Genomic DNA, 22,339 nt, shown 5'->3' with positions numbered 1-22,339 from the left:
TTTTCAGGATCAAAGAAATACACCATGTGCAAAAGCAAATTAAATTTAAAAGAGAAATGTAGCCTCAATTTTTCCTGCTTCCATATTGTTACCTTGAACAAAAGTCTCCCTTCTTCCTGCCTTTTGTTGACAGTTTTCTCTTCTTTTAGTGATCAATTTGTGAAATTAGGGACAGATTCTGGAAAGGAGAGTGGATTCTGCCTATGTAGTTATTACCTGGTTTGCTCCCAAAGTGCCATTACGTGGCAAAGCACCATTCAGTGTATGGACAAAAGGTGCCAGGCCATGTAGAATTAAATATAAAGCCTTAATAGGGAAGTTTGAAAAATTTTGTCTGTCTTGTCAAACCCAATTACTTTCAAAGACCTTCTAAAGAACACACTAGATTTGCACTTCATTTAATGCAGCTTTTATATCTTTTTATTCCAGAGAATCCAACCCATTTTGCTACCTGATCTCTCACTCTCCAGACATATTTTATGTAGCCTAAATAGCTGTTTATTTTGTGTGTATTGCAATTTTAAATTGCTCGGGTTATTTTCAGACACAACCATCTTGCGTTGCCCTCAGTGCATGCATACGTATGCACAGAGTTTCTATTTCTGTTCCTTTTTGCTGTTTCCACTAAAGCTTGGGTGTATACAGTCCTAAAATTACACTTGGCCCTCTGAAGGCAACAGCAAGTCTGATGTGGCACCCGGTGAGAATGAGTTTGACATCCTGCACTAAAGGTTCTGCAGACTGAAGGAATGTCTTTCCTTTTTGCATATGGGCATACTTAATGCTGTGCTTGTTACTAGGAAAAAGTGAAAGGGAAAATTAGAGCCGAGTCTTTGTGATGAGAACACTCTTAGATTCATGGACCCAGTCCTACCACTGCTGTTCAGGTGGACAGCCTTAGTCATGAGACTAGTTCCACATGAGGAGGATTCCTTCACATGGAAGGAATTTTAGAACTTTCATGTGTTCCTGCAGGCTATGGATTCTTAATCTGGTCTTCTCAACAGAGTAGTGACCATTCTGTCTTCTATGTAGAGTACAAGCTAATCTCTAGCTGCAGATACTTGTACTGGGATAGCACAGTAACTTTCTGGGTAAGGCTAAGAATCAGGAAGTTACACAAATAAATTAGGTTCCAATTCTGATCTCATGCTCTGGAGTAAACTAGAGTTATTTCATCAGAGCTGACCAATTCAGAAACTGACGCTGGAGCCTTTTTTTACAGCAAACAGAATTAATTTACCCCTTCTCCTCAGCAGCATTCTATCAATAATTTCCAACCTATATTTATGAGAATGCAGGGCAATTAAAATTCATATCTAAATACACTATGTCTTTATTTATGCAGTATTTGCACATGTATAATTTGTAAGAGTCTTAAGTTATAGTTAGCAGTAGCCAGATGAGTATAGAGTCACAAGAAGCATCTTGCTTTTGGGTATTCCATAAGTGATCAAGATATCAATGTTCCTGTTTAGCTCAGGTGATGGTATTTGACAAGTGCAATATACTACTACTGACTAATTTAAAACTGCACAATTGTCCTTCTTAGTGTGATAGCATTCTATGATGATGGCTTATGCAGATAGTTAGAAGCATACAAAAATAATAGTAAAACATAAGCAGCAGGACTCCAAAGAATCCTACATTTAGGTATAAACATTCATAATTAGGTACATTTGGAATTATCGAACCTTTATTAAACAGGAATTGGTCACCACTTGCTTTGGATCTACTATGTCCACCAAAGGCTCCTTCATGGCAACATCCCTAATACAGGTCATGTCAAAGCCGTACACATTCTCCCACCCTGTCAATGCAAATGGATGTGTCAAAGATTAGCAATAATAATAAAAAAACATTTTTTGCTTGTCAAAGCATCTTTCATTTGAAAGAATTTCTACCATCTCCTAACTTTCAGCTCCTCTTCAGCACTTTGCTCCCTGCTCCAGTTGTCTATGTCATCAATGCTATTTTACAGATAGTGCAGTTGTGGCAAAATAACCCCCCAATGTACATCTTTGAACAAGTGGTCCTTGTTTTTCGATGTCCCCAAAACTGTGTTACATGAAGTTTGTCAATGACATCATGGCTTTAGACATTTAAGAGTGTTGCCCAAAATCATATAATATGTCAGGCTGAGACTTAGGAATAGCTGCAAGTTTATTCTGTTCTTTCCCATTCGTTCTGTTTAATATTTCCTTTTTATTATTATTTTTATTTTTAAAATAGATTGCTATTCAATCAGCAGTTTGCATGCTCTTTTAATTATTTAAGTACCTTTAGTTTCAGCAAGTGAATTACTGACAGTGGAATTACAGGTGTGTTTCAATATTTGGAGCATCCAAGTTTTAATCTGCATGTACATCATGACAAAAAAAAGCAAAATGTCCAATTTTAAAAGATTTAAAAGCTATGATGTTCTTCTATATTTGAATTGCTCTTCTGTTCTGCCTGTTTTGATATATACTTTTTATCTTGCTGAGGTTTTTTTTCTGTCTTTTTTTTTCTTGAACGAAATTAAAACATTAAAATACTGAAACACTGAAAAAGACACTGGCTTCGCTTTTAAGATTGCTTAACAAAATGAAAGAAGTTTCATGAATCATGTGAGTCAAGGTCCATTCACTGCTGCATCTGAAAATCTAAAATGAATACTGTGAACTTAAAAAAAAATAGTTTGAACACAAGCCAAGTAAACTGATAAACAGTGATAGTGAGCATGCTTGAAATGTCTTGTTTTTTCAGAGCACAGCATTTGAGCTACTGATGTTCCCAGAGGACTATGACTGAAAATACAGTATGAGCAAGAAATCTGTATATTCCTAAATTGTAACAAATCTGGATATTAACAGTTCTTTGATTTATCTCTTTATTGGGCTGTGAGTTCCTCCGTATTTCAGGGAAGATGGTGATCAAAACTTTCATTTCAGGCATCAGCAGCATGTGGGAACTTCAGATTATATTCATAGAAGCCATATGTTTTTATGTGGTTACTCTGAAAAGATTAGCTAGGAAACCCTGAATGAACAATTTATTAACAGAGTTGTTGGAGGCCTCCATCACTTGATGTACTTCAAGCCAAATGGAATGCCTTTGAAATATATGCCACTGTCTGTATTAGACAGGGACATGTCACAGCAGTTAAAAGATAAATTTATATATTTTACAGTTTGCAGGAAATCAGAGTAATTGACTATAGTAGCAGTCTGTGGCACTAATAGAGAAATCAGAAGCCAGATATTTTTAGAAATGTCATATTGCATTATTTCTTAATCAACATCAGTGTTCGTGAGTGTCCTTTGAAATGCTCAGCCCTGCATCTCATATGAAGGCAAGACTCTAAGAGCAAAAAAAGAAAGATGAAAAATTTAAATGTAAGGAGACACCATCAAGGATTTACAACTGAAAAGACAGACAAGATGGTGGTGCAGATAGTTAGGTAGTGAGATGGAAATAACTGCAGAAGTCACAGAGGTATAAAAAGTGAGGGGAGAAGGAAATCAGAAGTGAAATCAGAAATGAAAGTGTCTTAAAGGAAATAATATTTTAGAAGATAAAAAGAACCTGAAATATTTTTAAAATTATAATAAATAAGCAAATTAAAACCAGGGGTATTGTCTGTAAGAAAAGAAAAAGGCTCATGGCCTAGAAAGGAAGGGGTTCAAAAGCAAAGTGAAAAAAGGCATAAGGGATTTTTTTTTTTTTTAATTAGGACAAAATGGTTTTGATTCCTTTAAAGGACTGTGCATACTTTTTGTAAGGAATTTAGCTGTCAAGGTCACCACATAACTGAGGAGAAAAATCTAGGCTGTGCTTAATTCTCCCTGGCACCTACATAGATTTCTTGTCGCTGCCCTACTACACTGGGCTTGCTTTTTGAATCAGAATAGCACTTTCGTCCCATCGCTAGTTCTGTGTATTGGCATGGAATTTGGTTACAGAAACACCATACTGTCTTTTCTGAGAGGAGCTGAGAGTCAAGGAAGGAGTTAGACATTTTTGTTTAAAGGTTGACTGAACCCATTAATTTCAACCAAGCTCCTGCATATATTCTTAATTAATAAAACTGCTTAGAAATTTTGTAATATTTTTTTCCCTAATGGAAAATGCCTTTAAGCAAAATCGACTGGTTCTGAAAAAATAAATAAAAGCCAAAAAAAAAAAGTGGAATAATATAGAACTTATTAATTTCCTCAAAACTATTATGAGCAAAAAAAGCCAAACTTGGGTGACAACAAGTTAAACTATTATGAGCAAATAAAGCCAAACTTGGGTGACAACAAGTTGAACATGAACCACGAGTATGACCTTGTAGTGATGAAAGTGAACCACATGCTAAGATATGAGGAGTGTCAAAAAATATATATTTGCTTAGCCTGGGACAGCAAAGGCTAATAATGGAATCTAGTTGCTATCTGCCACTACGGAAACAAATAAAAAGTCAGAGTCCCTTCAGGTGACAATGGACAATGAAGGCAAGTTTCAGCAAGGAAAATTCTGAATATTCAGAAACATGTATACTCCTGAGTGTGCTTCAGTATTTGTGTACCCAGAGAAGCTATGGAATCCCACATCTCTTGACCCTGTGGGGTAGGGCCCTAAGTGACCTGCTTTAACTGTGAAATCTGGCCTGCTTTGAGCAGGAGGCTGGACTAGGTGACCTGTAGAGGTCACTAACAGCACCAGTTATTCAATGAAACTTCAAGAAAAAAATTAAATGTAAAGTCAATTTTATGCGTCTATGAAGTAAAACAAAAAAGCTTAGAAACTTGTTCACATCAGAGTAAATGGAAATTTCTGATCCTATTTTTTTCATTTGCAAAATCTCAAATAAAATATTTGATAAAGTTAAAATAGTATTACATGCTTTTTTTTCTTGACAAGCTTATTATTGAGATACCATTTTTTCTAGACTTATTTCTTAATATTTACAATTCATTTGCATCTTATTAATTTGTCTGTTCTTGTTGTTTTAAAAACAAAAACTGGGACGTGATTCTATTATCTATTCCACTTTTCTGCAACAATAGAAAGTGCATTTTACCAATTTTAATCACAGTTATATGAAGTGATGTATTTATCAAAACAACAACAAAATTAAATCTTCCAAAATTCGCATTTTAAAATAGAAGTAGAGAGAAGTATCAATATAATTCAAAGCAAGGTTTACTGCACTAGGGTTCATGTTTGTATTGGAATTCTGGCATGTTCAGCATGACTTCATGCTTTTGCAAAACTTTGCCATTAATTAAGATTACAGTAAATCAAATAGTTTAGGGAAATAATCATAGAAAGGGTTACTGTTAGGCATTTACTCACAGTGAATTTTGAAGTCCTTGTACTGCCTGTCTTCAATTGCTACCAGGTACAAAGCAGCTCGGTCTGGAAACATTAGCCCTCCAGGTTTCTGTTGATGAATTGTGGGGAAATGGATCTCGTAATCTATTCACCTGACAAAGACATCACATTTTGAACTGCACATACAAAAACCAGACAAGCACCCCTTGCATGACTTCATTGTTTTCCTTCAGATTGTCACAATCAGCTTTAATCTCAGCAACTCTTCCAGCCTGTGGCAATATTATTAGTGTTGACACAAATTTCACCAGCAGTTAACAAAAAGCAAAGCTCTTTTACTGAGATTCCCTTTGTTAATCTTTTTTGTTAAAGCCTAGGAAGTGGCACTTGGAAATGTAACTGTGTCTTGTTACAGTGACAGTAGGAGCGGGAAGGCTTGTAGTCAGAAAATAAATTATGATTGCTCCAGCAAGGAGAATGACATACAGAGCACCTACCAGCCACTTGTCTCGTGCGAAGATGACTGTGTTTAACATTGACTCATAGAACAGACAGTAACCCATCCACTCGCTGATGATGATGTCTACTTTATCCACAGGTAATTCAACTTCTTCCACTTTACCTTTAAATATTGTGATTACTGAAAGAAGAATCCAAAGAAATATGTTTCACATAATAAAACACCCAACTAAATTCCTTACTGGTGAATGTCAGGGAGATCTGACAGGCTGACAGTATGATTTATCTTCTTGAATGCTTGTAGATAAGGGGTGACTCCATGTGACTCAGTGGATTTTATGCTATTTTAAAACTACTTGCAGTAAGCATAATAAACAGAAATTTAAATATCTGTATATAAGGAAAACAAAACATCAAACCAAATAAAAACCATATATAAAAAACCACCACCACCATCAACAAAAAAAGTCTTACCTGGTTAACTGCATGTTCTTATTTTACATGCTCTTTGGAATTCGGACCAAGTAATGCAAAGAATCCACCTAGAATCCTATAAACATCCCTGTAGGCTTTCATATACATGATCTCACCACTGAGATATTAAGTGATCTATGGACCTAGGATTTAATTTTCACCTGCTTTTCAAACATAATATGCTAGCTTCAAAATGAGGAAACTAAAGTTTATTTCTTCCATGAATTCTGGTGAGTTGACTCAATTGAGAAAGTCAGATTTAGCCTGACAGTACACAGAAAAGAAAGTTTGTACAAACACAGTTCTCTCATGAAAAAACATTTTTCATTCCTTTCAGCTTCATGATTGAATCTTTGATAACATACTAGCATACTCTGAATCTTCTATCTGGTTTAGACTTGCATAATTTTCCACAGTTATCTATGATGATTGCTGGAAAACATTGCTGTCAGGAATTTTGTCACCAAACTGGCTTAGAGGAAATGAAAAGGGTTGCTAGAAATTTGATGTAGTAGAATACCAGATCCTCAGAGACACTATTACAAAACAGCACATTAAATGACTGGAAATAATGCGTACTACTTACAGGAGACTGAGTATGCACTATGAAAGCAAATCAATGAGCAGTTAATAGAACTGGCTGATACTAGAACAGATATTTTGCTTAAAGGAAAATTAAATGCTGGCCCATATTTAGTTCAGTTATAAAAAATAATTTGATTTTAGGATCACTACACAATTCACCAATCATTCTTGCTTTTTAAAATATATTTCCTATTTTAAAATGTATTCTAAATTCTTTAGGTAAATAATTTTCATTTTGTGTTTATCTGCTATTTATATTCTTTGTTGCAGTGGGAAAAGTCTCATGGTTCTGGATTCTTCCTTGACAAGATAACTGTTGCACTTGAAATTCCAGAATAAAGTGAGTAGAGAACATTTTATTTTCCATTACTAATTGATTCAATTACTGTATTACTCTTAATAAATGGCAATTTTTAATGATGGGAATTTTTAGTGATGAAAGTAGCCAACAATCAGTTTGAGAAGGATGAAAGTACTTTCATTTAGCTAGAAATAGGTTAGCTGTTTAAGACTGGATGTGTGGGTTGAGCGATATTTAGAACTCAGCCCAGGGAAAATTAAGTTTTATCTTTCCAAAATACATGCAGTACTAGTATTAATCTAACTAGATGTGGCCACTTTATTTGCACAGCAAACTTTCAATCTAGCCTGGTCCCCTAAGAATTTGGGACATTTTGATTCAAATTGGTAACACAAAGTTATCAGCTGGTAAAAGCAACCCGACTGGAAACAAGTAGAGTTCTCTCTTCTCCTTCCCACTCATTCCTTTCTCAGTTAGTAGCTCAATAGTTCATCTCTCCTTATACTGAAGACTCTTGGTGTCTATAAGCTCCAGCGATGAGTTCTCTTTAATTCTCTTTTCTCCCAAGAACTTCCACTGCCACAATTCTTTTGGACTGAATTTTAGCACTGTTGACAGCTGCCAGGGTGACATGCCTACAGACTTAGAAGCCCTCTGTTTATAGCTATAACAGTCACAGTGTCAGTGTAAGTTTCTTCTGCCTTCCTTCGCTTTGATAAAACATCTTCATAAGGCAACATGTGAGAAGAAATTGTGCTGTCCCCAGCTGCATTGTATCTGTTCTGGAAACAGTGGGTTTTCTATTGGTTCAGCCCCTTTTGCTGACTCTGCATTTCTCTAAACAATTAGGAGGGAAAGAAAAATTTCCACGAGCAACAAGATCCTGTTTGCTTTACAATAACAGTGAATGGGGGTCAGTGTAAAGTGTGTAAGTGTAAATGTTAGTTCAGTTGTGTAATTTGTTTATGTTGGAAACCAAACTGCAGTTGGACAGACTGCTGTACCTGTCCAGACAAGTCTCCTGCCAAAGGGGAGTGGTCTCTGCTTCTTCATCCACAGATTTTCCAAGGACTTGCTCCTTGGAGAAATGGGAGAAAGAAGCAGACAGAAATACCTTCTTGCAGCCTCTGGAGCACACTGGATGCATCTTACTTATTCTGATGACAGTGCCTTCACACACAACTCCTGTTGCTGGAAATCCAAACGCGAATTGATTTGTGGTATGCCATTTGTGTAGCTATTTCATGAACAGGCATTCTAGAATATATGGGCTCTGGACCAAAGGTACAGCATAGCCAAGCTGAGGTCAACACTTCATTCTTTTAGTGCCTTATCCCAGCTGTGGAGGAGAGTATTTTCTGGTTCTTTTCTTCCTTCTTTTTCTGAACCAAAGGTTGCGTACACTGGCTGGCCTCTTATATCCCACATCACTGTTTTTTTCACACCACACCACTTGAATACGCATGCTGTACAAAAAATTCTCCTCCCAAACAGCTCTGTGTTAGTCAGAAGCTGCCAGTGACCACAATAAAAATTAGGGCAGATCTAAACCAGAACAGAAATCTGTTCCTGCACATATGGTAGCATAGCACCAGTGTGGACCCAGCTAAAAGGGGGATGACAAATGAGACAGTGTAGCCAGCAATGGCCTGCACTGCTCTGCAGCAAAGTCAAGCTCTTCACAAAGAGCACTTTCAAACGAGAATTATCTCACAACTTCAGTTAAAAAAAGCCTGGTTTTTTAGGTTGTTACAAAGATATCTTGTGTGCAGTGATTCAGAGGAGGGGGAGGACTGAAGGCATGAAATAGAGCTTGTTGGAGATTATTTTTAAAAAGAATTTTCAGTAGGTTGGGGGTATTTCTAGTTTGTTGTTGTTGTTGTTTTCTTTTTTTGTTTCCACATCCAGGAAAATTTAAACAATTTTCTATATTTTTAAAAATATTTTTTTAAAGTTCGAAGTCAGAATATACTTAGTGAAAATTCTGTATTGATATGAAATATTTTTTGCTTTGAACCTTATTTCAATTTGAATGTGTGTGTTGATTCTATTTAAGAAATAAGGTGGAATTCACATGGCAGAAGTAATTGGAAAAGTTCAGCTCTAATATGGGACCTTCTGTGTACTTTGCTACATCAAACTGCCTGCTGATGAATCCTCTTTGCTTCTGTTGTCTGTGAGCCTAGAAGAAATTGTAGAAGTAACTTCTCCCATGAGGAACTGTTGAAGTGCCTAGAATGAGGTGTTTAGTTTTGTATTTACATAAGTAAATTATGCAAACCTACCATTTGCATATAAACCACACAACATAAATTAATCAGAAAAAGCGAAACAGTTATCTTCTCTTTCTCCTGAAGAAATTATTTTATATATGCCTTACTGTTGTCCAAGTGGTTGGCCTTGATAATTTTTTCTGAGTAGTCAGATATACTTGAGCATTCAATCTAGGGAAAAAAAAAAAAAAAAAAAAAAGAAAAAGAAAAGCAAGGGGAAGAGCTCAGTTACACAAATAAAACCAAAATCTACTAAAGGCAGCAAAGACTCAACAGGACATGTAACCATTGATAGAGAGTAAATCAAACCAACGTGGGCAGGATCGTGATCAATGATATCTTAATATTTAAAATTCAGTCTATGTTTAAGTTAAACTGGCTCATATAGAAGAGTTGTTAAAACTCCTGAAATGTGGAAAAAAGAGGTCCTAACTACACAGTTACACAATATATTAATCATATAATATTCAGCTAGGGTGTGATGAAGTTGTAACAAGGAGTCCGAGGGCAATCAAAGGAGACTTCAGGGCCTTGGTATGATTGGTTAAGGGATCAGGAGCACAAGGAGTGTTCTTTTCTACCCTTCTAGTTGCAGGAAATGATGAAGGAAGAAGCAGGAAGATCCAGCAGATCAATATCTGCCTCTGAGCCTAGTGTCAGTGGCAGAATTTTGGGCTTTTTGATCATGGGTCACTTTACATGACACCAGGCCTGGTGGCAACAGACAGGTTACACCTGTCTCAAGGAGGGGAAAGGATCTTTGTGCAGCATTTTGGAGGGCTCATTGAAAGAGGTTTAAACTAGACTTGGAAGGGGGAAAGGGATAAAACCAGGTTCACTAGAGATAAGCCTGGGGGCAGCACACAAACATTTGAGGGACAGTCTGTTAGTGAGGTCCTGTAGTCTGCTGTCTCAGTGGATGTAGGGAATAGAGATAGATGCAGCAGCAAAGACACAAGGGTTATTAATGTGTCAGAAACCACGAAGCACCTGAGAATGGTCATGTAAGAATCAGGGCTTCTCCCCCTGTCATAGTTTAACTCCAAATGCAACTAGGACCATGCAGACAAGTGTGTGGGGAGAGAATTGAAAGGGAAGAAAGGAAAAAAACCTCATGGGTTCAGATAAGAACAGTTTAATCAGCAAGGGAAGAGAAAATAGTGATAATATTAGAATACACAAAAGAAGTGATGCAAAATACAATTGCTCACCGCCCACGATACCAATAGCCCATTAGAACCTGAGTAGCAGTATTTGCCTCCCATCCAGCTCCAGTTTATGTATTGGTTATGACATCATATGATCAGGAATACCCCTTTGGCCAGCTTGGTTTAGCTGTCCTGGCTTTGCTCCCTCACAGCTTCTTGTGCACTTGCAACCTTTACCTGAAGAGTTCTTGACTTGGTATAAACATCGCTTGGCAACAACCGAAACACCAGGATATTATCAACATTCTTCTCATAGTAAATCCAAACCACAACACTACACCTGCTAGTAGGAAGAAAATTAACTCTGTCCCAGCCAAAACCTGGACACATCCCAAGAAGGTGGCAGGAACAACAGTTCAACTGAAGTGCATCTATACCAATGCTACAGCATGGGCAACAAACAGGAGGATCTGGAAGCCATTGTGCAGCAGGAAAACGATGAGGTAACTCACAAAACTGGAGTGCTGCATTAGATGGCTATAAACTCTTCAGAAGTGGTGGACAAGAAGTACAGGAGGTGTGGTAGCACTGTGTGTTAGGGAGTTGTTTGATTCTTTAGAGCTTAATGATGGTGATGATAGGGTCAAGTGTTTACAAGTAAGAATCAGGGAAAGGCCAACAAGGCAGGTATCCCGGTGGAAATCTGTTACAAATGAACCAACCAGGATAAAGAGACAGACAAAATATTATATAAGCAGCTGGGAGAAGTCTCACAATCGCTAGACCTTATTCTTGTGAGGGACTTCAACTTACCCAATGTCTACTGGAAATACAATACAGTAGAGAGGAAACAGTCTAGGGGGTTCCTGGAGTATGTGAAAGACAGCTTTCTGACACAGCTGGTCAGTGAGCCAACAAGGTAAGGTATCCCACTGAGCGTGTTGTTTGTGAACAGAGAAGGACTTCTGGGTAGAGTGTTGGTTAGAGGTCATCTTGAGCATAGCGATCAAGAAATTATTGAGCCTTCTATTCTTGGGTAAGTAAGGAGGGTGGTCAGCAGAACTGCTATCTTGGACTTCCGGGGCGCAGACTTTGACCTCTTCAGGAAACTGGTTGACAGAGTCCCTGGGGAGGCAGTCCTGAAGGGCAAAGGAGTCAAGGAAGGCTGGACATTTTTCAAGAAGGAAGATTTAAAGGCACAAGAGCAGGCTGTCCCTGAGTGCCAAAAGATGAGCCAGCAGGGATGAAGACTGGCCTGGCTGAAAAGAGAGCTTTGGCTGTAACTTAGGAATAAAAGGAGAGTTTATGACCTTTGGGGTAGTCCACTCAGGAGGACTACAAGGATGTCATGAGATTATACAAGAAGAAAAATAGAAAGGTTGAAGCCCAGCTAGAGCTGAATCTGGCTGCTGCTGTAAAAGGCAATAAAGATGTTTCTATAAATACACGAGCAACAAAAGGAGGGCTAAGGAGATTCCCCATCCTTTATTGGATGCAAGGGGAAACATCATGACAAAGGTTGAGGAAAAGGCTGAGGTACTTACTGTCTGCCATGCCTCAGTCTTTAATAGTAAGACCAGTTGTGCTCCAGGTACACAGCTGCCTGAGTGGGGAGACAGAGTTGTCTATACTGACATTGGCGATTGCCCTGATTAAAGTGCAGGACCTTGCATTTGGCCTTGCTCAACTTCATGAGATTCACACTGGTCTGTCTCTCAAGCCTGTCAAGGTCCCTCTGGATGGCATCCTTTCCCTCAAGTATATCAACTGCACCACTCAGCTTTGTGTTATCTGCAAACTTGCTGAGGGTGAACACAATTCCATTGTCTATGTTATTAATGAAGATACTAAATAGTAGTGGTCCTGCTACAGACCCTTGAGGGACCCTTGAGTTTCTTCAGCTGTATCTAGCGCTATGTGTGTATATTCATCTCTACTTTCATTTTACTTCTCAATCTTCAATCTAATGCTGCAACTGTCTCCTCTTTTGCTGGAGTCTTTTTCTGAAACAGTCACCACATTCCCAGATTTCCTTTTCCCTTAGTCTGTGTCCTCACCACCATCCTTTTATCCAAATCAGCTAACATCTGACACATGGCCTTTATTTTATGTGTCTGTTTAAATCCTTCTTACCTATGCTGTCTTGTTTGTCTGAAAATACTTTAGAATTCAGATAGTTCTATTGCAGTGATTATGCTGAATTTTGTATGACTAAATGCTGCAGACAAACCAAGGTTTCAAGGGAGAATAGAATGTATTTTTCTGTCCCTCACTCACGCCTCCCAAGCACCAATAGCCACATACCAATCCTATCTCTACTCATCTTACAACTCCCTAGTTAGATGAACATAATTTCATGATCTACTGTTATCCTCCCACAATGCTTAGGAGTCAGAACACATAAAGAAAGAAAAAAACTGAGAGGGCTTGTTCTATTCACCTTGCAGTACCAATCCCCTCAATTCAATGGCTATCGTCAACTATTTAAAAAAGGCTTGGAGAGAGAACAGAGTCAAACTCTTAAGTGCACAGTGACAGGACAAAAGGCAGGACTCATGAACTGCAGCAAGAGAAATTCCTGATGACTGTAGCACTGGAATAGGTGCTGAGAGAGCATCCTTGGAGATTTCCCAGATTGGACTGGACAAGGCCTTGAGCAACCTGATAAAGCTTTAAACTTCAGTCTGCTTTGAGCAGGAGGTTGGATTAGATACTTCCAGATATCTTCTAAACTAAATCTTTTCTATGAGTCAGTGATTCTATGATTTATACCTCTTGAAGACCTAGAGATGATTCCAACAGTTGGCTGAGGTAGTGGCAAGGAACAAGTTCCAACAGTGAGTAAGAGGGAATAAGAAGAACCAGACAGGGTAGCGGATGAATTTGAACCTGAAGAAGGGAAAGAGTCAGAAAGAAGAGAGTGATTTCAGTGGTACTGTAGTCAGAAAACCAATACTCTGCATTTGTCAACAGTTCCCACATCATGCTATTTGAAAATCACATCTAACAGTAGAGAAGAAAATGGAACATCTCAGCTCTATGTAATATGTCATAGCAAATGCTGGCTTTTTAAAAGGAACACTCACACTTCCCATTGGCACTCTTTGCCAATAGGACTACAAAGTCTGAATTTTACTGTAAGAATGCCACTGCCAGATCTCTGAAATATCTGTTTTTCCAAAATAAATACAACTCTTGCAGCTTGCTACATGACAAGGTTCATGGTGAGGTAGATCATGTAACAAGGCTGAAACTCTTAGGCTGTAGCAGAGAAGTTTCACAGCTGAGTTCCCTTGAGAGCACACTCCCCAGCTTCAGTGCTGTGCAGTCCATGGCTGAGCTGACACTGGTGTGCAACTGGGCCTTAGAAACGCCTGAGGTACAACCTGAACTCTAAGGAAGTCCAAATCAATGTAACCTAACAACAACAAAGCTGTGGAAAAGTATTTTCTTTTACTGGGTGAATTTTCTGCCAGTGATCTGGCTCAGTGTAGAGTCAGATAAGCACCAGTGCCAGCACAAGGGAGGGAGGAAGACCATATGGCCAGGGATCTGGGAGACAGGAAGGTGGGAGCACAGCATCATTGTTTTGTATATGGTTATACTTTCACAGCATTACAATATCCTTGTGTGAGACCTGCATTCCTGCATCAGAGAAGGCTCCAGGTTTATTCTCCCTGAGGCTTTAGATAATAAATTGTGTACTTGATTTACAAGAAACACACTCCCGCTGCCAAGTCTGTATATTGTCTCATGCTTAAACTCCAAAACTTCTGCCAGAACTTTCTGATTTCAGCTATCTATACTTCCATGCTCTCGTCTGATACTCAGATGAGGAATTCAGAATTAACAATGGATTTTGAAAATATAAGCCTGAGAACTGAACAGGAGTCCTGGCATGTCATGTAACATTACCAATAGTAGAAGAGGTACTGTTTAGATACTAAGTGACATCAGTGTCTTCAAATGCAGATGTAGCCAACTAAATTTTAGTAAACAATTTTGTTGAAGAAGTACATAGAGAAATAGAATCTAATTCCCATTCCCCTTTTCTATGTTGTGTTATGTCTGCAGGGGAAACAGAAGTCCGAAACAAAAATAAACTATTTCTCATTTTAGAGTCAGTACAAATAACTCTGAATATACTTAGGAAGCAAATCTATGCTATCTCTAATGACTTTTCTGCAGAGAACTGCACATTCACACTCCAAAAGCTCAGTGTATTTAAGGTAATAATTCCCTTCTGCATCTGAAGAGTTATTTTTGGCACAGAAAATATGCACGTGCTTTTTTTTGCATGGTTCGCTGAGTTGTAATGTACAGGGAAAAGTGTATTAAATAAATTTCTTTCCAAGACTACAAAGTTGCGGAACTTAAGAATTTTAAAAAGCAAGTTAGTTCCTTTGGCACCTCTGAGCAGGAGTGAGTCTGTTTAACATTTTTTTTCAGCTAAGAAGAAATGTGGATATGTACCAGATCACCAAAGATTCCACACAAGAGAAGACACTATATCTCAGTTTGGAAAAGGCACATTACTGCAGGTCATAGAAAGCAACAGAACTCTGCCAAAGTCACTGTAAATCAAGCCACACAAGAGCTTGGAGAGGAGAATTTCAAACCAAGACAAGTAAGAAAACATAAATTGCCAAGCCAAATTCTCAGGCAAAATGCCCAAACTTAGAAGATAAAGGCTTCTTACCCCATAAACCTTCTTGGCTCCTGCCTTTGCAGCAAACATGGAGAGGATTCCTGTGCCACTTCCAACATCAAGGACAATCTTATCTTTAAAAACATGTTTATTGTGATACATTGAGTTTCTATATGTTAATGTACGCACTTCATCCTTTAACATTTCCTGTGATGAAAAAAAAAGGCATTGTGCTGTTATTTGAAATATTCATATTCATTCAACACTACTGCTGAATGCATTCCTTTATTATAATTTAAGCATTATTAACACACAACCTGAAGAGTTTTTCAAGTACTTCAGGGTGCACACATCAAAGCAACTGTAAAATGCTAGCTAATTATAAATGAACTATTAAGAAGAAGCATGATGACTTCTGTACAATTTTATTTCTCTAAATATTACCTCAGTGTTACAATCTATTTTAATTTGTCATTGTCAAGTTCTGATTTTTACTCCACTGATAGCAGCAATACACACATTTCATTCCATTGACACCTTGTTCTCAAATGTGCATATATCAGCCAAATTATATCAATAAAGAGCACTGAGGTCAAAATCCAAGTGCCATTTTTAAGAGAAGTGGAGGCCATTCAATACACATTTTAGTTTTCTCAAAATGCTTCTGTTAGTTCTAGAAAGCTGAAATTTTCCTTATACTACTGCCACCAATCATAGTTTAAGCAAGCAGGCAAATGAGATTCTGAATTTCAGGATAAAAAGAATCAGTTCACTGCCCAGCACTCTGAAGCATTAGTGTACTGGATTGTTACATGTATCAGTTGCTTACTTACCTGTCCTGGCAGGAGATGATATATATTCAATACCTACATGAATAATCAGCTATTTTTATAATCATAAAACATTATTTTGTATCAGGCAGAGAAAGAGGCAGAGGAACAGTCCAACAACACTGGAAAAGTGACAAAGCACACCCTCATGGAAACTGTTTCCAAACTTATTAAGGACAAGAAGGTGATTTGGAGATGATCGACCACCAGATAGCTTTTTATGGTGATGAGGATGTGGATGAGGGGAGTGGATGCTTGTTTATCTTGATTTTAGCAAGAGCTTCAACACTATTTCCCATAACATCCTAATTGAAAAACTGATGAAATATGGACTACATAAATGGACAGTGAAGTGGATTGAAAACTGACTGAACTAGTGCTCTGAAAGAGTTGTGATCAGAAGTACAAAGTCCACCTGGAAGCGAGTCATTAGTGGTGTCCCTTTAGGAGTCAATACTGGCACCAGTACTGTTGTATACCTTCAATAATACACCTGGATGATTGGAAAGAGTGCAGTCTCAGCAAGTTTGCAGTTGATAGAAAATTGCAAGGAGTAGCTAAATCACCAGGTGATTGTGCTGCAAATCAGGGAGACCTCAACAAGGTGAAGAAAGAACTGACAAGAATCTCAATAAAATCAACAAACGGAAATGCAAAGTCCTGCACATGGGGAGGAATAACCTCATGCATTACTATAGGCTGAAGGCTAGCTGTCTGGAAAGCAAACAGTATTTGCTGAAAATGACTTTGGGAACCTGGTGGACAGCAGTTTGAACATGAATAATCAATGTGCCCTTGCGGCATTTTGGGATGCACTAAAAAAAGCATCACCAGCAGGTCAATGGAGGTGGTTCAACACTGGTGAGACCACATCTGTGGTCCTGTGTCCAGTTCTGGTTCTCCAGGACAAGAGATGTTGGAGAAGATCCAGTGAAGGCTCATGAAGAAGATTAAGGGATTGGAGCATCTGACATAGATACACAGAATCATAGAATCATTTCAGTTGGAAGAGACCCTCAAGATCATTGAGTCCAACAAGAACCTAACTCTAGCACTAAAGCATGTCCTTAAGAACCTTGTTTATACACCTTTCAAACACCCCCAGGGATGGTGACCCCATCACTTCCCTGAACAGCCTGTTCCACTGTTTAACCACCTTTTCCATGCAGATTTTTTTCCAATTATGCAATCTGACCATTCCCTGCCACAACTTGAGGCCACTTCCTCTCATCCTATCACTTGCTACTTTGGAGAAGAGACTGACATCCTCCATGCTACAACCTCCTTTCAGGTAGTTGTAGACAGCAAGAAGGTCTCCCCTCAGCCTCCTTTTCTAAAGGCTAAACAGCCCCGGTTCCTTCAACCACTCTTCATAAGACTTGTGCTCCAGGCCCCTCACCAGCTTAGTTGCCCTCCTCTGTACTCTCTCCTGTACTTCAATATCTTTCCTATAGTGAGGGGCCCAAAACTGAAAACGATATTCAAGGTGGGGCCTCATCAGTGCCAAGTACAGTGGCATGATCACTTCCCTAGTCCTGTTGGCCACACTATTCCTGATACAAGCCAGCATGATGTTGGCCTTTTTGGCCACCTGGGCACACTGCTGGCTCATATTCACCTGGCTGTTAATCAATGCCCCCAGATCCCTTTCTTCCAGGCAGCTTTCCAGCCACTCTTCCCTAAGCCTGTAGTGCTGCCTGGGGTTGTTGTGACCCAAGTGCGAGACCTGACATTTGGCCTTGTTAATCCTCATAAAACTGACCTTGGCCCAATGATCCAGCTGGTCCAATCCATCTGTATGGCCTTCCTACCCTCCAGCAGATCAACACACCCACCCAATTTTGTGTCATCTGCAAACTTACTAAGTGTGCACTCAATCTCCTCATTCAGATCATTGATAAAGAGATTAAACAAAATTAGCACCAATACTGAGCCCTGGGGAACACCACTCGCAACCAATAACCAACTGGATTTCACTCCATTCACCACAAGTCTTTCACAGAATCAGAGAGTCACAGAATTGTTAGGGTTGGAAGGGACCTGTGAAGATCATCTAGCCTAGCCCACATGCTAAAGTTGGTTCACCTAGAGCAGATCGCACAGGAATGTGTCCAGGTGAGTTTTGAATGTCTCCAGAGAAGGAGACTCCACAACCTCTTCGGGCATCCTGTTCCAGTGCTCTCTCACCCTCAAAGTAAAGAAGTTTCTCATGTTTTGATGGAACCTCCTATGCTTCAGTCTGTGCACGTTGGCCCTCACCCTATCATTGGGGATCACTGAAAAGAGTCTGGTCCCATCCTTTTGACACACACCCTCCTGATTTTTGTAAACATTGATAACATCCCCTCTCAGCCTTCGATTCTCCAGGCTGCACATACCCAGTTCTCTCAGTCTCTCCTCATAAGAAAGGTGCTCTAGGCCCCTAATCATCCTTGCAGCCCACTGCTGGACTCCCTCCAATAATTCCTTGTCCTTCTTAAACTGGGGAGCCCAGAACATGGCACAGTACTCCAGATGCAGCCTCACCAGGGCAGAATAGAGAAGGAGGAAAACCTCCCTCGACCCTGCTGGTCACACTTTTCATAATGCACCCCAGGATACTGTTGACCTTCTTCGCCACGAGGGCACATCATTGACTCATGGTCAACCTGTTGTTGACTAGAACTCCCAGGTCTTCTCTGCAATGCTGCTTTCCAGCAGGTCCACCCCTAGCCTGTACTGGTGCCTGGGGTTATTTCTCCCCCCATGCAGGACCCTACACTTGCCCTTGTTGAACTTCATTAGGTTCTTCTCTGCCTGTCCAGGTCTCACTGAATGGCAGCACAGCCTTCTGGTGTGTCAGCCCTTACTTCCTCCCATTTTGGTATCATCAACGAACTTGCTGAGGGTGCACTCAGTCTCTTCATCCAGGTCACTGATGAACAGGTTGAGCAGGACTGGATCTAATACTAGTGAGGTTCCACTGGGGAACCTCACTTACGATAGGCCTCTAACCATCCTCTGCACCATTGACCACAACACCCTAAGCTCTGCCATCCAGCCAGCTGATGAACCATCTCACTGTGCATTCATCCAGCTCACACTTTCTGAGCTTGCCTATGAGGATGTTGTGAGAGATGGTGTCAAAAGCCTCTCTGAACTCAAGGTAGGCAACAGTTCTTTGGGCCCAGCTCTCCAGTCAGTTCTTTATCCGTTCAAGAGTACACCCATCCAGACCCTGATGTGTCAGCTTCTCCAGGAGAATGCTGTGGGATACAGTGTCAATGGCTTTACTGAAGTCCAAGTACACAACATTCCCAGCCTTTCCCTCATCTACTAAGCGGGTCACCTTGTCATAGAAGGAGATAAGGCTGGTTAAAGAAGACCTGCCTTTCATAAACCCATGCTGACTGGGCCTGATTGCTTGGTTGTCTTGTATGTGCCATGTGATGGCACCCAGGATGATTGGCACCATGACTTTCCTGGGCACTGAGTTCAGACTGACAGGTCTGTAATTCCCTGTATCCTTCTTTTGGCCCTTCGCCACACTTGAATGTATCCCATCTCACCCCATAGACTTGTGGGTGTCTAAGTGGTGTAGCAGGTCGCTAATCATTTCCCCTTCGATTAATTTGGCTTTGTTCTGCTCCCCATCCCTGTCTTCTGGCTCAAGGGGCTGAGTACCTGGAGCAGAACTGGCCTGACTATTAAAGACTGAGGCAAAGAAGGCATTTAGTATCTCAGCCTTTCTCTCATCTTACGTCACTATGTTTCCCCCTGCATCCACCAGAGGATGGAGATTCTCCTTAGCTCTCCTTTTGTTTCTGATATATTTATAGAAACATTTCTTGTTGTCATTTACAGCAGTAGCCAGGCTCACCTCTAGCTGGGTTTTGGTCTTTCTAATTTTATCCCTGCATAACTTCATGGCATTCTTCTATTCCTCTTTGAGTAGCCTGTCACTTCTTCCAAAGGTTATCAATTCTCCTTTTATTCCTAACTTCCAGCTACAATTATCTATTCAGCCAGGCCAGCCTTCTTCCCTGCCAGCTCACTTTCCAGCACATGGGGATGACCTGCCTTCCTTGACTCCTTTCCCTTCAGGACTGCCTCCCAAGGGACTCTGTCAACCAGTTTCCTGAAGAGGTCAAAGTCTGCCCTCTGGAAGTCCAAGACAGCAGTTCTGCTGACCTCCTTACTTCCCCAAGCATAGAAAGTTCAATAATTTCATGGTCACTATGCCCAAGGCGACCTCCAACCGACACATTACCCATGAGTCCTTCTCTATTCAGAAACAACAGGTCCGTTAGGCATCTTCCCTAGTAGGCTCCCTGACCAGCTGTGTCAGGAAGTTGTCTTCCATACACTCCAGAAGCCTCCTAGACTGTTTCCTCTTTGATGTGTTATATTTCCAGTAGACATTGGTTAAGTTGAAGTCCCCTACAAGAACAAGGGCTAGAGACTGAGAGACTTCTCCCAGCTGCTTATATAATATTTTGTCTGCCTCTTTATCCTGGTTGAGTGGTCTGTAACCAGAGCCCCACCAGGATGTCCATCTTGTTTCCCTTCCCCTTAATTCTCACTCATAGGCACTCAAACCTATCATCACCCTCATCAAGCTCCAGACTATCTCTCACGAGCTTTTTCCAAGCAGATTCCTGAAAACGATGAAGACTGCTGTTCTGAAACGCAGTGTTGTCAACAAGACAAATAGCATAGATCCTGAGAAAGCATCCATGCTCTCAGGATCCTGAACTTCACCATCTCATGCTCACTGCAGCCAAGCCTGGTTCATTCTCTTTAGTAATTATCAGGACCAGTGGACCACCACACACAACCCACACCCCCCACATTGATTCAGGTCATCTGTGCCAGGAATTTATCATCATGCATTCAAAAAATTTCCTGGATTACTTATGTCCTGTTTGTTGCCTTTCAGCAGATGTTGGGTTGATTAAAATCTCCCATAGACTAAAATCTCTCATGTAAATATGCGACTTCTTCCAGTTGTCTGAAGAAGACCTCATCTAATTCATCCTGATTAGGTGGTCTGTAGCAGACACCCCCAACAATGTCAACAATATTGATTTGCAGTTTAATACTGACCCAAAAGCTCTCAGCTGGAACATCATCTGTCCCACAGCGGACATGACGCCATGCATTCAGCTGCCCTATCTCCCTTTTCACCTTCCCAGCCCACCCCTTCTAAGGAGCCTATATCCAGCTATTGTGGCATTCCAGTCATGTGAGCACCGTATCTCTGTAGCCATGCAACTGCACACTCATTTCTAATTCCTCATGTTCAATTCGCCAAGCTGCGTGTACTAGTGAACAGACACTGCAGAGAGGCTCTCTGTCATGTTGATTTTCCAGAAAATCTATGAGACCTTCCCTCGTAATACAGCATAATGATACTTCCTTGTTTGTGTGCTTACACTTGGGGTGGACCCTTCTGCTCTGTTTTGCTGACTGACTATGAGGTCTTGTCCTCACCACTCTGTATCTTTTGCTTACCAACTTGGCCCACTACTTCCCCATGTGCAGTCACCTGGGTCACCATCTCATTCCTCTATCATTCTTAGTTTAAAGGTCTCCTCACCAGGTGGGCCAGACTCTTATTAAAGATGCTTCTGGCCTAGTTTGTCAGGTGGATTCCGTCTGTTTCTAACAGGCCTTAATCTCAAAGCGGGTCTCATAAAAGCTGAAATCTTGTCATTGACACTAGTTGCATAATCAGCTGTGGACCCACAGAAGCACTTCTCCTCAAGTTTGCACTGTTAGAATTAAGGTAAAAAAACACGTGGCACACCTTGCTGTTGATCACCATCCTAAGAGCTGTGTAGTCATACTTCATATGCTCCAGGTCTCATTGGTGCTTTTGTGGAGTAGCAGCATTAGTAAACCAAGGCTGGTCTACAGGCTGTAAAAATGTCAGAAACCTCCCCACAATATCCCAGACCCATATGCCTAGACCAGCAGGTCAGATTAGTATATGGGACCCTGTCCACAGCGGGAGTGAGAATTCCACTGCTATCACTTGTTGCTTCCTCCCAGTGCTTCTGTGTGGCTCAGGGCCAGCTGGTTCTGATGCTTCATTGTACAGAATTTCCTGCCCTTTATCTACAATGAAGACACTGAACCTATTCTGTAGCTAGAGGTCTCCAGGTGGATCAGGAGCCTTCCTCCTGTTGCCAGTCATCACAAGTTTCCACCTTCACGATCAGAGAAGTATCCACTTGCAAACCTGGTAAGTAGAGACTCTGACCGCCCCTCTTTTCCGTACAGTTGGGAATTTAGGCTCTTGTATATTCAGGATCTTGAAGAAAATCCAGTCAGCCTCT

General features: G+C 40.3%; 1 protein-coding gene across 1 annotated transcript in view; it reads right to left on the bottom strand.

Moving 5' to 3' along the window:
* Positions 1-22,339, bottom strand: part of PRMT8 (protein arginine methyltransferase 8) — a gene marked incomplete at its 3' end in the record, with an annotated part of 87,397 nt that overhangs the window by 23,072 nt on the left and 41,986 nt on the right. The window contains exons 4-8 of the mRNA XM_080350425.1: positions 15,241-15,396; positions 9,501-9,564; positions 5,799-5,941; positions 5,323-5,410; positions 1,695-1,810 (exon numbers count right to left, since the gene is read on the bottom strand). Of these exons, the coding sequence (XP_080206551.1) occupies positions 1,695-1,810; positions 5,323-5,410; positions 5,799-5,941; positions 9,501-9,564; positions 15,241-15,396 (567 nt within the window). The remainder of the gene's footprint in view (positions 1-1,694; positions 1,811-5,322; positions 5,411-5,798; positions 5,942-9,500; positions 9,565-15,240; positions 15,397-22,339) is intronic.

Source organism: Nesoenas mayeri, assembly GCF_963082525.1.
Source record: "Nesoenas mayeri genome assembly, chromosome: 1".
NCBI classification, from domain to species: Eukaryota; Metazoa; Chordata; class Aves; order Columbiformes; family Columbidae; genus Nesoenas; species Nesoenas mayeri.
The sequence above is the reverse complement of the archived record's forward strand: the minus strand, read 5'-3'. Positions and strand labels throughout refer to the sequence as shown.